Genomic DNA, 13471 nt, shown 5'->3' with positions numbered 1-13471 from the left:
TAGCTACATTTGTTTTTAATACTACCACTTTATTTCTACGATTTAAATTCCTAACACAGGCTTGCCTCATAGTGGCATTTCCGCCCCATTTGATGCAGAAGTTGAAAATGCGTGTACATGCCAAGGCTGACATTTTGTCCAGATATACAGGTCTGGAAAAAGTTAGACCACTGCACCTTTTTCTTTCCTTTCCAATAAAGAAAACTTTAGAATGAGGAGCAGAAGGGTTCAACTTGCCGTGGCCTTTAAATTGATCCCTTCTGTTCCTCACTCAAAATGTTCCTTCTAAACATTTTTGGAAAGGAAAGAAAAAGGTGCAGTGTTCTCTTATTTTTTTCCAGAGCTGTAATATCAAAGAATTGCCAGTGTCCAGAAAGCTGATATTTTGTCCAGATACAGTATGAAATGAATGGCCAGGAGGTCTCCTTGCTCGTACGAAAAAAGAGAAAAAGAAAAGAATACAGTGATTAAAGAATAAAAAATGCATGTATAAAGTATGTGTACATTTTATGTAACATTGCCATAGTTTGTTGCCTTTTCTACATCGTAGAAATAGTTTGTATCTGTTGTTCTGTATTTACTGCTTGACATGTCACTATAATGATGTTACTAGACACATTTGAGCAAATGTTATATTCACCCGTAATGTCCCGGCATTCGTCTGTGTTTGTTAACAAGTCATAAATGAGGAGTCATGAGAATTCTGTGCTCTAGGGTGGGAGGAAATTCCTTGTTTTGAGATAGAAATAATACTGAGGGGGTGGAGTTAAAACAATGGGTGAGGGGCTGTGGAAGTAGAGAGGGGAGAGAGTCTAACAAGAGGTTTGGATTACCACCCTGCCTCCTGTCTCTTTCTCTGTAACACGCAGACACACATAGCCACACATCTGCAGTCAATTTGAACATAACGTTTACTCTAAATAGCCTCTCCCAGATTATGCAACAAAAAGACTAACACTTGGATTTGGAGTTTGGACTCTACTTCTTCAATAACTGGACTCTAGGAAACCACAGTGGGTTCAACGTTTGTTGCTGCACAGGGATTTGAGGTAGGCTCAAACAAATCTCAAACTTGAACAGATTACAATACCATTAACGTGTTTGCTTTTCTATTCACAAAAACTAAATGGGTGAATGGATCAATTTAGCATGAACACATTTGTTAATTATGCATGAATGTGAGTGTTTGGGAATTGTGTTGGTTTACAGCGCTCTTGTAAAACTAGGAAATATTAACAACATGTATTGGTTACTTGGAAAGTCTGCTGTTAACATAATTATCGAAATGTTGTCCTGTATTTACATTAAATGTATTAAATGAAACATTAAATGACAAGACAAAATTGCAGCAATGAGTAACGCATATTTTTTGTGTAGTTTAAATGATTAGAATTTAGGTGGGAAGTTTTTAAGTCTTCTAATGCAAGCATAAAATGCTTGAGTTAGAAATATGCCTTGTGTTAGTTTCATGTTTTCCAATTGAAATGAGAACTATTATTTCCATCAAGTGAAGTTTAGAATTTCCGTACTAACTGACATGTATGTCATTTCTCTAGAGTTGGAATATGAAGTATCTTCCTCTAACCTGTGTGGTCTTGGCTGTGACCTTTGCTTTTCTGGGAGGTCCTGGAGCTCATGGAGGTGAGATACTGGTCTTCCCTGTGGAGGGTAGCCACTGGGTCAACATGAAACTGCTGATTGAGGGGCTTCACGCCAGGGGTCACAAGGTCACAGTGATCCGCACATCCAATAGCTGGTACATCAAGGAGGACTCACCACATTATAGTTCCATCACCATCACCATGCCAGAAGCGATGAGCATTGAGAAGCAAGATTTCTTTGTGACCTTCCTGGTTAGGATGTTAGAGATCCAGAAGGAAGGAGCATCAGTGATGGCGTTCTTATCCTTCTACTCTGAGATGTTAACTGCATTGTCAAAGATGCACGAGGAAGCTAGCCAGTTGGTGGTGCAGATGTTTGAAAACAAAGATCTGATGCAGAGTCTTCGGGATACCCAGTATGATATGGTTCTTTTGGACCCTGGTTTACCTGTCGGGGTACTAGTGGCCCATGAGCTCAAGCTGCCCACTGTCTTTAATGTGAGGTGGATCACTAGTGGGGAGGGACATTTTGTGGTGGCCCCCTCACCAGTATCCTACGTGCCCACCTCGGGATGTGCAGTCCCAGATAAAATGACTTTCAGCCAGAGGGCTAAGAACATGTTCCACTACTTCCTAAACATGTACATCGATAGTTTTGTGGTTAGTCCTCATTATGATAGGCTGGTAGAGAAGTACTTTGAGCCTGGAACTAACTTCTACCATCTTCTGCAAGGCACAGACATCTGGCTCATGAGGGTAGACTTTGTCTTTGAGTTTCCCAGGCCTACAATGCCTAACATAGTGTACATTGGTGGCTTTCAGTGCAAGGACTCCAAACCTCTACCAAAGGAGCTTGAGGAGTTTGTGCAGAGCTCAGGTGAGCATGGGGTTGTCTTAATGTCCCTGGGAACACTAGTTCAAGGCTTGCCTTTGGAAATAACCAATGAGATTGCTGCAGCTTTTGCCCAGCTTCCTCAGAAGGTCATATGGAGGTATCAAGGTGAGCGACCAACAACATTAGGTAACAACACCATGTTAATGAAGTGGATTCCCCAAAACGATCTTCTGGGCCATCCAAAGGTCAAGGTCTTTGTGGCCCACGGTGGAACCAATGGGGTCTATGAATCCATGTATCATGGAGTACCAATTGTAGGCTTGCCACTTATGTTTGACCAGTTTGAAAATCTCTTAAGAATGGAGACACGGGGTGCTGCTAAGGTGCTAGAAGTCACTAAGCTCACGAGCCAGAACTTTCTAGAAGCTATTCAAGATGTCCTACATGACCCCTCCTACAAGAACAACATGCAACGACTTTCTAGTCTTCATCGGGATAAACCTATGCATCCTTTAGACACTGCCCTCTATTGGATTGAATATGTCATAAGGCATAAAGGAGCTGCCCATTTGCGTACAGAGTCCTATAAGATGCCTTGGTACTCATATCATTCCCTTGATGTGATCAGTTTCCTACTGGCTATTTTGTTTCTGTTGGCAACCCTTACAGTGGGATCTATCCGCTTTTTTTGTTTCAAATCATGCAGGAAACTGAAAACTAAAAAAGATTAAGAATAGATATTTTTTTAACACTACTAAATCGTCCTCAATAGATGTGGTAGAATAGTTTATTAATACATTTTTGATGGGTCATGACATGAGGCAATTTAGTTGGATAGTTCTAACTTCTTGTAAATGAATTACACTTGACTTCAAATACATAAATGCTTTATTGCATTATAAGTGTTTAAAATATAATTGTAGTGACTGTGTTTATTAAATTACATTCTATTAAGCTACTGTATGTCAATAATCCTCCCTCCCCATGTGTCCTCAGTCGAACCATGTTGACATGTAGGGCTCACCGTTGTTTTATTGACTAGTACAGCAAAAGTTACTATAAACTACTGAACTAAACAATGACTGGGTCACTGTCATGGCTGTGAGGTTAAATAAAATACAATTCAGCAATTATAATTATTAATTGCTCTCTGAATTGACAAGACTTGTTATACCGTAGGTCTGCTTGTTTGTAAGAAAATTGAGAAATATAAAATAATACATTAGTAAAGAATAAACTATATGCATGTATACAGTGGATACAGTGTGTGCACACTGTGTTGCCTAATATATATTTTATATACAAATGTTGCCTTTTCTACATTGTAGAAACAGTAGTTGCCTATTTGTGCTGACTGTTGGACATGTTATTTGACAAGTTCGATTCTTTTTTACATTCACCAATAATGTCTTAACATTCCATTATGTGTGTTAAAGAGGTCTGTCATCAAGCACTGATCAATAAAGAATAACTAAAGATGATAACAAATGATTTCTTTATTACTTTTATACTGTTCTGAATGTTTTGAATATAATAAACAATGTTTGATCTATACCCTGCTATTTTAGCTATATTCATATAACTATTCATGAGCTGTGAGCTATAATAGCTCATGACTCTCATCAGAAGAGAAATATGCTTATCTATGAATGATGTTGCTTGTATCACGTAAACTGTCCTCATGCTGTTTGCTGAAGCTTGCTTATGCCTGCATAGCCATAAGTTTGTTTTTTGTAATATGCAACTAGGAAATGTCTGTGACATTAGAGAGTAGCTCTAAGGTCAAAATGTTACCAAAGTGTATAATGCCATGCAACTTTGAACACGGAAAATAGAAAGAACGTCGAGTACATATCTAGGAGCCATATTTACAGACTAAACAAGAGACTTCTTCAGTGTTCTCCAAGTTGTAAATGAGGCATGAGAATTACGATACGTGCTCTAGGATGGGAGAAAGGTCCTTGTTTTGAAATAATACTGACGGGGTGGAGTTAAAAAATGGATGAGGGGCTGTGACAGTAGTGAGGGAAGAGAGTCCAACAAAAGGTTTGCATTACCACCCTGCCTCCTGTCTTTTTCTCTGAAACACACAGACACACATAGCCACACATCTGCTGCCAATATGAATATAAATTTTACCTTGAATAAACTCTCCTAGATTATGCAACATAAAGACCAACACTTGGATTTGGAGTTTGGACTCTACTTCTTCTAAAGCTAGACTCTGGGAAACCACAGTTTGTTGAAAGTTTGTTGCTGCAGAGGGATTTGAGGTAGGCTTCAGCAACTCTCCAACTTCAACAGATTAAAACACTACAAACAATTGTGTTCCTTTTCTATTCACTAAATGATTTGAATGATGCTTGAAAGTGAATGCAGCATTTGTTTTTTATGTATAAATGTGAGAATTTGGGAATTTTGTTTGGTTACAGCTCTCTACAGGAAATGTTTCAAAATATGTTTTTTATTCATGCTTTTACATTAAATCAATGCAAATGGCAGTGCTAGTTTGAAGTCTGTTCTCACACTGAGAGCATACTCTATGCTGTCAAGATTACTGTTAATGTTTTTAATTGGAGATGAGCCATGATCCATGCATGTCTCTGGACTTTTAGATAAAATGACATGTCAAAATTGCAGCAATGAATAACCTACATTTAGTGTTTAGTTTAAATGATTACAATCTTAATGGGAAGTTTTTAACTGTTCTAATCCATGCATCCAAATGTTCCTCTTTAATTGAAAGATGAAGTGAACTGGAGTTAGTTACATGTTTTTCTAATGTCTAGAAGTTGGGTTAATTAAGTTTAATTATGTATTTAAAGTATTTAGGAAATATGTCAGGAACAAATGTATGTAAACTATTGTTGGTTTCAAGTAAAGTTTATAATTTTTACTAAATTTTTAGTAAAAATTATAAATACATATATATATATAATTACATTTTTACTAAAGTTTATAATCCTTACTAAATGACATGTATGTCATTTCTCTAGAGTTGGAATATGAAGTATCTTCCTCTAACCTGTGTGGTCCTGGCTGTAACCTTTGCTCTTCTGGGAGGTCCTGGAGCTCATGGAGGTGAGATACTGGTCTTCCCTGTGGATGGTAGCCACTGGATCAACATGGAATTGCTGATTAAAGTGCTTCACGCCAGGGGTCATAAGGTCACAGTGGTCCACACATCCACTAGTGTGTACATCAAGGAGGATTCACCACAATATAGTTCCATCACCATCACCATGCCAGAACCAATGAGCATTGAGAAGGAAGATTACTTTGTGACCTTCCTGGTTAGGATTGTAGCAGAGAGTCAACAGACAAAGCTTGGTACCATCCACACCTTTCTCCTACCCCCGAAAAGGGGGAAGGGTCCTTCCCCCTTTGTCCTTATCTCCCAGAAGATGCTTCAAAGCCCTGACCCAGCATGGGGTCAGGAACAGAGACCACATGGTCACACAGTATCAGACAATGGAGTATAAGGGAGAACTTTCTTTCGTGGATTTACAAACATATTTCTCAAGGACTACATGGCTCATGGACACTAATTCAATGACAGTAGTCGATGTGTTATAACGTGTGTTTTCTCATTTACCTAGAACGTGTTTAATTGATGTTTGATTATAACTCCCCTTCAGATATAGTAAATCAGTCAATCTTGATATCAAAATAATTGTATCATACTAACACAACCAGTTATGAACGTTGTATTGCTTTATTCTGAAGTTTAAGCATTTCATGGACATTTGAGATAATGGAATTTAAACTATCAGCCACTTCACACCTCTGGGCAGATCTCAAGACGACGCCCAGGTGGAAGTAACTGACCAATGAGAGAGGTCACCTTCACACGGATGACCCCCTGTTCTTTGGAGTATAAAATCGCCAAACGTACAATCACCCCCGCTTGTTCGTAGGATTAACTTGGGGTGAACGCGTCACTCCCTAACCTTTACCTCATAACCTGCATATTCACTTTGCGCCCGGAACTTTGACGAGAGATTCCGTTTCCTATTCGTTCGATATAACGAACCATTGACTCCGTTCTTCAAACCGACAAAAGTAACTGCGATTTGCAATATTTCTTACTTGTGACATATTGGCATGTTGTGATTGAATTGTCGATGTTTGATTGTATTTTACAAATGATTTAACTTGACCATCGTTAGGTCAGTTGCTATTGATCGTCCATTGTTACTATAGAAGCCTCTTCCTCTGTACCTCTTCCTCACTCTCTCTCTCCCCTCCCCCTCCACACGCGCTCTACGCAGCCATTGTGTAGTGCGCTCTCATTAGAATTTAGGCCTACTGTACTGCTTTAGCCCAACTAACCCATAACTTATCTGGTATGTGTTCACTATAATTACATTATCTTAAATAAATCATTGTGTATAATACTCGCGTATCTCTCACGTTATATGATCTGCTCTACTTTCATAGAATTCCCTACTTAAGATTAGACTGATTATTACGAGTGCTATTATTCAATATTATTAAACAAGGTTTCCTCTGTCCCTTTCACGAATCAGAGGTGGTGCCCCCAAGAACTACTATACTTTATTATAAACTAAGTATTGCTAATCTTAACCGTGCAAACCACACTACAGGATGTTAGAGATCCAGAAGAAAGGAGCATCAGTGATGGCGCTCTTATCTTTCTACTCTGAGATGTTGACTGAATTGTCAAAGGTGCACGAGGAAGCTAGCCAGTTGGTGGTGCAGATGTTTGAAAACAAAAATCTGATTCAGAGTCTTCGGGATACCAAGTATGATATGGTTCTCTTGGACCCTGCTATACCTGTCGGGGTACTAGTAGCCCATGAGCTCAAGCTGCCCACTGTCTTTAATGTGAGGTGGATCACTAGTGGGGAGGGACATTTTGTGGTGGCCCCCTCACCAGTATCCTACGTGCCCACTGTAATGGTTCAATTGCTTGCTCTAACTTATGGATCTGGAATGGGACTTCAGTGACCACCGTAAACTCCACAAACTTCAGTATCACAAATGTATTACATATATCTAAAGAAACAGCAGATCGTAGGTTTTAGTGCCCTAATACAGCGTATGCTCTATAAGCCAATTCACACACACACCACGGTAAAATAAGCACTGCAAAAACACCCGTCAACGTGTTAACACGACACACTAGGTTAACACACGCACTCCAAACGGCAGTGAGGTTACACGGCAAGTCAAGGTCTAAGTGTGGATAACTACAGATACAACACTGATAAAGACACTGACCATACATCTACGATTAAAACAAAAAGTAATACAAAAGTCACGGGGACCATATTCAGTACCATATTAAACCAACTAGCTGCAGGTGTGCAGCAGGGAAGCACCCAGCTGGTCGCAATTAACCGGGGGATTGGTAGGGTTTTTAAACTCAGATCACCGTCAATCAAGGAGTGTTGGGGACTGGAAGGAGAACTGAAACTGGAGGCGGAGAGAGGACTGGAAGCGGAGAGAAGGACTGGAAGCAGAGAGAGAGGACTGGAAGCAGAGAGAGAGGACTGGAAGCAGAGAGAGAGGACTGGAAGCAGAGAGAGAGGACTGGGGGAGCAAGGGACTGCAACACAGCGCGCACGGAGACGGACTTTCGCCCAAGCTGAGTACCGTGAATTCTACGCAGTCAAGCTTGTGGAACGTGCTGCCCGGACTGCTCGGCCTATTGATACACCTGAGTTTGAGGTTTTATCCACAGTTGTGTTACGCTTGCACACGTGAGTTTGATGTGTGGTGTGCCCATGTTCCACTGTTTTACAGATTTTGCCGTTCATGCACTAGTTGGAGCACCCTGCAGTCCCGGGTGGGCGATAGGATTACGTCCAGTGTGCGCAGAATAATCAATCGGACTATTCCAGCAGTCTCCGGATAACCCCCCTTCCCCCTGCTGGAGGAGGCCAGTATCAGCGGCCACCAGAGGAACCAGGCTACCTTATCTCCTGCCAGAGCCTCTTGAGGCGATCAACAACAAGGACTTCCTTTTCTTTTTGTTTTTTTTTACCAATAAACCTAATACATTTTATTCCTCGATTCTACGAGTTTTGGCATCTTTTGAGTGGGAGATACGTTTTGCTCCTCAGAGTAAGAGTAGACTAAGTGGAGGCACCAGCGCCCCCACCTGTGACATTTAAAAGGCACCAATAAAACAAGGGTCGCAACTTCACCAGTCCATATTAATCGCTCCGCTGTTCGCTCCACTATGTCACCGTACAAATGCCCACTAATGTCCGCTACCCCTGCTTTGCCAACATGCCCCTTTTAAGGGGCTTGTCCTTGATTGGCGTCAATTATCCACTGAAGAGGCAGCTCAGCAAGGCTGGTCACCCATTGGAGGGGCCGGGGGTTTGGCAGGCGTGCGCGATGCTCAGCAGGTCGTAGTTCACCCACTTCCTCTGTTGGCAGCGATACTCCAAGAAAGAAATCATACATTACAATTACATGTATTACACCCACCACCGGATGTGCAGTCCCAGATAAAATGACTTTCAGCCAGAGGGTTAAGAACATGTTCTACTACATCCTGAACATGTACATCGATAGTTTTGTGGTTAGTCCTCATTATGATAGGCTGGTGGAGAAGTACTTTGAGCCTGGAACTAACTTCTACCATCTCCTGCAAGGCACAGACATCTGGCTCATGAGGGTAGACTTTGTCTTTGAGTTTCCCAGGCCTACAATGCCTAACATAGTGTAACGATGGCGCTAGGGGTCTATATTGGAGTGGATGCGTAATAATCGGACGCAGAGAAGAAGACCTTTTTATCCTGTGTCCCATACACCGCTCGACTACAGGTTTTATTACTACACCACCAATCACATGTGAATGCCAACAACAAGTCATTAACTCACATACAATTCACAGTTATGGCAACAACGATAACTTATAGTTACTAATATCCATACATCATCCACTGACAAACCTAATTGACAGAACAACAACACTCAACTCAAACATGCATACAACATTAACCAAACATGAAACAAGTATGTGAATTGCGCCACCCACAATCCTTTGCGCCAACAGCGCGAGTTAACACGCGACCAATCCGTGGGTCGCTACATAGCCCCCACCTGAGGGGTCAGTCGTCCCCGACAACCCCATCACCCAACAGGTAGTCTCTTAAGTGTCCTGGCCGTAACCGCCGCCGAGTTGGCCTCCTGGGACTGGTAGAAGGTGCCATAGGGGGGGGGTTACATTGTCCAGTGGGAATGGTGCCGCTGGTGTCGTTCTCTGCTCCACCCGTCTCTGGAGCAAGCGGGCGATATGGTGATAGTCTGTCCTGGTGCAGCACCACCACACGCCCCCGACCAGGCATGCGCACCCGATACACCACCTCAGAAACCCGTTCCATAACCTCACTAGGCCCCTGCCAGTGACTGCATAGCTTGGGTGACACCCCCTTCTTACGAGTAGGGCAATACACCCAGACCTTGTCACTGGGCTTGAAGGTCAGCTTCCGACACCGGGTGTCGTAGGCTCTTTTCTGCCGCACCCCAGAGTTAGCCTGGGCCTGACGAGCGTACTCATGGACTACTTGGAGGCGATCTATCAACCTCCGGTAGTAATCCATCTCCTTTCCTCCAGCAATCTCCGGCTCGGGCGGGGTCCCGAAAACCAAGTCCACCGGTGTCCGTAATTCCCGCCCAAACATGAGGGCAGCTGGTGTGCACTGGCTGGACTCTTGGACGGCCGTCCGGTACGACCACAGGACCAGGGGCAGGTGGCGATCCCAGTCCCGCTGATGTTGGCTGGTCAGGATGGTGAGCTGGGTAGCCAGGGTGCGGTTGAACCGCTCCACCAGCCCATCGCTCTGAGGGTGGAGAGGTGTCGTCCTCGTCTTGGATACTCCCAGCCGTCGGCAGACCTCGCTAAAGACCTGGGACTCGAAGTTCCGCCCCTGGTCACTATGGAGTTCCGCAGGGACCCCGAAGCGGGCAAACATCTCCTCTACCAGCCTTTCCGCAGTTGTGGTGGCACTCTGATCCGGCACCGCGTATGCCTCCGGCCATTTGGTGAAATAATCCATGGCCACGAGGACGTAGCGGTTGCCGGAATCAGTCGCTGGAAAGGGCCCAAGTATGTCCACCGCTACTCGCTCCATCGGAGCCCCCACCAGGTACTGCTGCAATGGGGCATGGGAGCGCTGCGTTGGCCCTTTCTTAGCAGTGCAAAGGTCACAGCAGTGCACATACAGCTCCACGTCCCGTCGACAACCTGGCCAATAGAATCGGCCCCTGAGGCGGCGGAGGGTCTTGGCGATGCCGTAGTGCCCCGCCCCCACCGAGCCATGGACGGTCTGAAGGACCTGTTGGCGGAGTTCACGGGGTACCAGCAGCTGTAGGAGGTCGCTTCCCCGGCCAGGAGCTTTCCACCTCCGGTGCACCAGCCCGTCATGGAGCTCCAAGTTGCCCCACTGTGATTGGTAAGCCTTAACCTCCGGTCCGTGGGCAGACACTTCTGTCCATTCGGGACGCCGCCCCGTCGCCAGCCAGTTGATTACCACCGCCAAGGTTGCATCGGCCTCCTGGCATTGTTGCAGCTGAGCGGAGGTCCATGGAGAACTCCCCTCGCAGTCAGCTGTCTGAATGGCTGCCACCGTCAGTGGTTGGTCCCGCTCCTCTTGTCGTTGGCAATACCGACATTCCAAGACTGCACAGGGGCGGCGGGAGAGGGCATCAGCATTAGCATGCAACCGCCCTGGTCGATGCTGGATCTCGAAGTCATACTCCTGTAGGGCCTCCAGCCAGCGAGCCACCTGGCCCTCCGGGTTCTTAAAGTTCAACAGCCAGGTAAGGGAAGCATGATCGGTGCGCACAAGGAAATTGCTGCCATGCAGGTACGGCCGGAATTGTCGCAGTGCCAGGACCACTGCCAGCAGCTCACGCCGGGTCACACAGTAGTTCCTTTCAGCTCGGTTCAGAGTGCGGCTAAAGTAGGCTACTGCGCGCTCCACCCCTCCAACACTCTGGGACAGTACGGCGCCAACTCCCACGTTGCTGGCATCAGTGTCCACGATGAAGGGCTGTTCCGCATCTGGGTAGGCCAAAATGGGAGCCTCGGTAAGGTCAGTTTTTAGCTGGGTGAAGGCTCCGGCACACACGTCGTCCCAGTCAAAGGGCTGTCCCTTGTCAGTCAGTCGATGGAGGGGTTTGGCAATCGTGGCGAAGCCCCGGACGAAACGCCGGTAATAGGACGCCAGGCCCAAGAAGCTCCGCAGTTCGGTGACGTTGGCAGGGGGTGGCCAATTCTGGACTGCGGCCACCTTAGCGGGGTCGGTAGCTACCCCGTGCGCGCTGACCACATGGCCCAAGAACTGCGTTTCTCTTGTCAGCAGGCGACACTTGGCAGGGTTCAACCGCAACCCAGCCTGACGAATGGCTTCAAAGACCTCTTGCAGGTTACCCAGGGCTCGGTCAAAGTCGCTGGCATGCACCAGCAGGTCATCCAGGTATACCACACAACGACTCCGTGGTATTTCAGCCAGTACCCTCTCCATCAGCCGTTCGAACGTCGCTGGTGCATTACAGAGTCCAAACGGCATAACACGAAACTGCCACAGTCCCTGTCCAATGGTAAAGGCAGTCTTTGGTCGTGCGTCAGGGGCCAACTCCACCTGCCAGTAGCCACTACGCAGATCAAGGGAACTGAACCAGCTGGAGCCTGTGATATGGTCGAGGGCGTCATCTATGCGAGGGAGGGGGTAAGAGTCCTTCTTGGTCACCGCGTTGAGACGTCGATAGTCCACGCAGAACCGCCAGCTGTCATTCTTTTTTCGAACCAGGACAGCTGGTGCGGCCCACGGACTGTCAGAGGGCTCAATTACCCCAGCAGCAGCCATCTCCCTAACTTTGTCTTCTGCCACCTGTCGCTTGCCGAGGGCCAGCCGGTGAGGCCGCAGGCGGATGGGTTGGGCGGTACCGGTGTCAATGGAATGCTGAACCAACCCCGTCCGCCTACAGTCCTCATCCTTTGCTGCAAAGATATCTGCATAGTCCTCTAGGAGGTGCCTCAACTGGCCGCACTGCTGTTGGTCAAGGCCATCACTGCTGCGGCGGCAGAGTTCCCTCACCGCCTCAGACGTCTCCGCCGATGTATGGTTGGTAGGCTGACCTGGCATGGAGTCGCTGGTGGCAGCTGTTTGGCAGCTGGCTTGCTGGTCTCTGACCTTTGTGTTCTTGTCCTGGCCGGCCTGGAGCGCCACAGTCTCCCCACCAAGGGTGATGGCTGCCCTCAGGACATCAACATAGGCACCCCAACGGGACAACAGGTCCAGGCCGATAATGCACGAGTCCTGAATATTGGCAAGCCAGAACTCGTGCTCCGCCTCCTGGTTCCCAGCCTGGATCCGCAGATGCTTCTTCCCCTTTGTAGCAGCCTTCTCCCCTGTCACCGTCACCAGGTTCGTGTCTGACTTTGCCCATGCGCCGGAGAGCGTCCCCATGGTTCCTGGAAGGACGCCAGGACGCACCAGTGAGACGGTAGACCCCGTGTCTACTAGAGCTTGGCAGGGTTGGCCATCAAGCCAGCAGTCCAAATACAGTCCCTTAGTGTTGCCTACACGACCAATCAACAGTTCTTGGCTTAAGGGAGGGGCCAACGATTGGGGTGGCGGGCCCCTCACTGCGCCACCCCCCCGTCGTTTCCCGTCTGCTGTGGTGCTCTGGAGACTGGTGCTGGTGCTGGGCAGTCACGGGCAATGTGACCAGGTTCGTCACAACGATAGCACCGAAGAGTGGATTGAGGTCGACGGTTCCCAGCTGGGGCTGGCCGCCGCTGAAACTGCACCTGACAAACTGGCTCGGCCTCCTCACCCTCACAGTCGATGGCCCGGACGTGTGGAAGGGACAGCCGTGGGGCAGCCTGAGTGCAGAGCACCGCCTCTGCCCGTACCGCTTCTTGAAGAGCCCCCTCCAGGGTTCTGGGCATGGTGAGACGCACATGCTGGCGTAGCTGCTCTGGCATAAGCCCCTTGAGGAATGCATGGAGAGCCAGCTCCCCTCTTGCAGCGGCGTCGAACATTGGATA

The 13471-nt window shown here is 46.6% G+C and overlaps 2 protein-coding genes across 3 annotated transcripts; both read left to right on the top strand.

The window, feature by feature from the left end:
* Nucleotides 1-782: 782 nt before the first annotated feature.
* LOC124476066 (UDP-glucuronosyltransferase 2A3-like) lies at nucleotides 783-3636 on the top strand. Its single transcript, XM_047033060.1, has 2 exons — nucleotides 783-1049; nucleotides 1557-3636. Exon 2 carries the CDS (start codon nucleotides 1566-1568, stop codon nucleotides 3165-3167), a length of 1602 nt encoding a protein of 533 aa, XP_046889016.1. The 5' UTR covers nucleotides 783-1049; nucleotides 1557-1565; the 3' UTR covers nucleotides 3168-3636.
* Nucleotides 3637-4341: 705 nt separating this feature from the next.
* Nucleotides 4342-7923, top strand: LOC124476107 (UDP-glucuronosyltransferase 1-2-like). 2 transcript variants are annotated; one of them, XM_047033119.1, is made up of 3 exons: nucleotides 4342-4482; nucleotides 5433-5735; nucleotides 7042-7923. In XM_047033119.1, the coding sequence occupies exons 2-3, from the start codon at nucleotides 5442-5444 to the stop codon at nucleotides 7405-7407; spliced, it is 660 nt and encodes a 219-aa protein (XP_046889075.1). In that variant the 5' UTR covers nucleotides 4342-4482; nucleotides 5433-5441; the 3' UTR covers nucleotides 7408-7923. The 2 variants fall into 2 exon arrangements, 1 of the variants encoding a protein (XP_046889075.1); XR_006957001.1 differs by lacking the exons at nucleotides 4342-4482; nucleotides 7042-7923 and adding an exon at nucleotides 4489-4709 and having other exon boundaries at nucleotides 5433-6050.
* The last annotated feature ends 5548 nt before the right edge of the window (nucleotides 7924-13471 follow it).

The sequence above is a fragment of the Hypomesus transpacificus genome, chromosome 13 (genome assembly GCF_021917145.1).
Source record: "Hypomesus transpacificus isolate Combined female chromosome 13, fHypTra1, whole genome shotgun sequence".
Classification (NCBI taxonomy): Eukaryota; Metazoa; Chordata; class Actinopteri; order Osmeriformes; family Osmeridae; genus Hypomesus; species Hypomesus transpacificus.
This window is presented reverse-complemented; position numbering and strand designations above follow the sequence as displayed.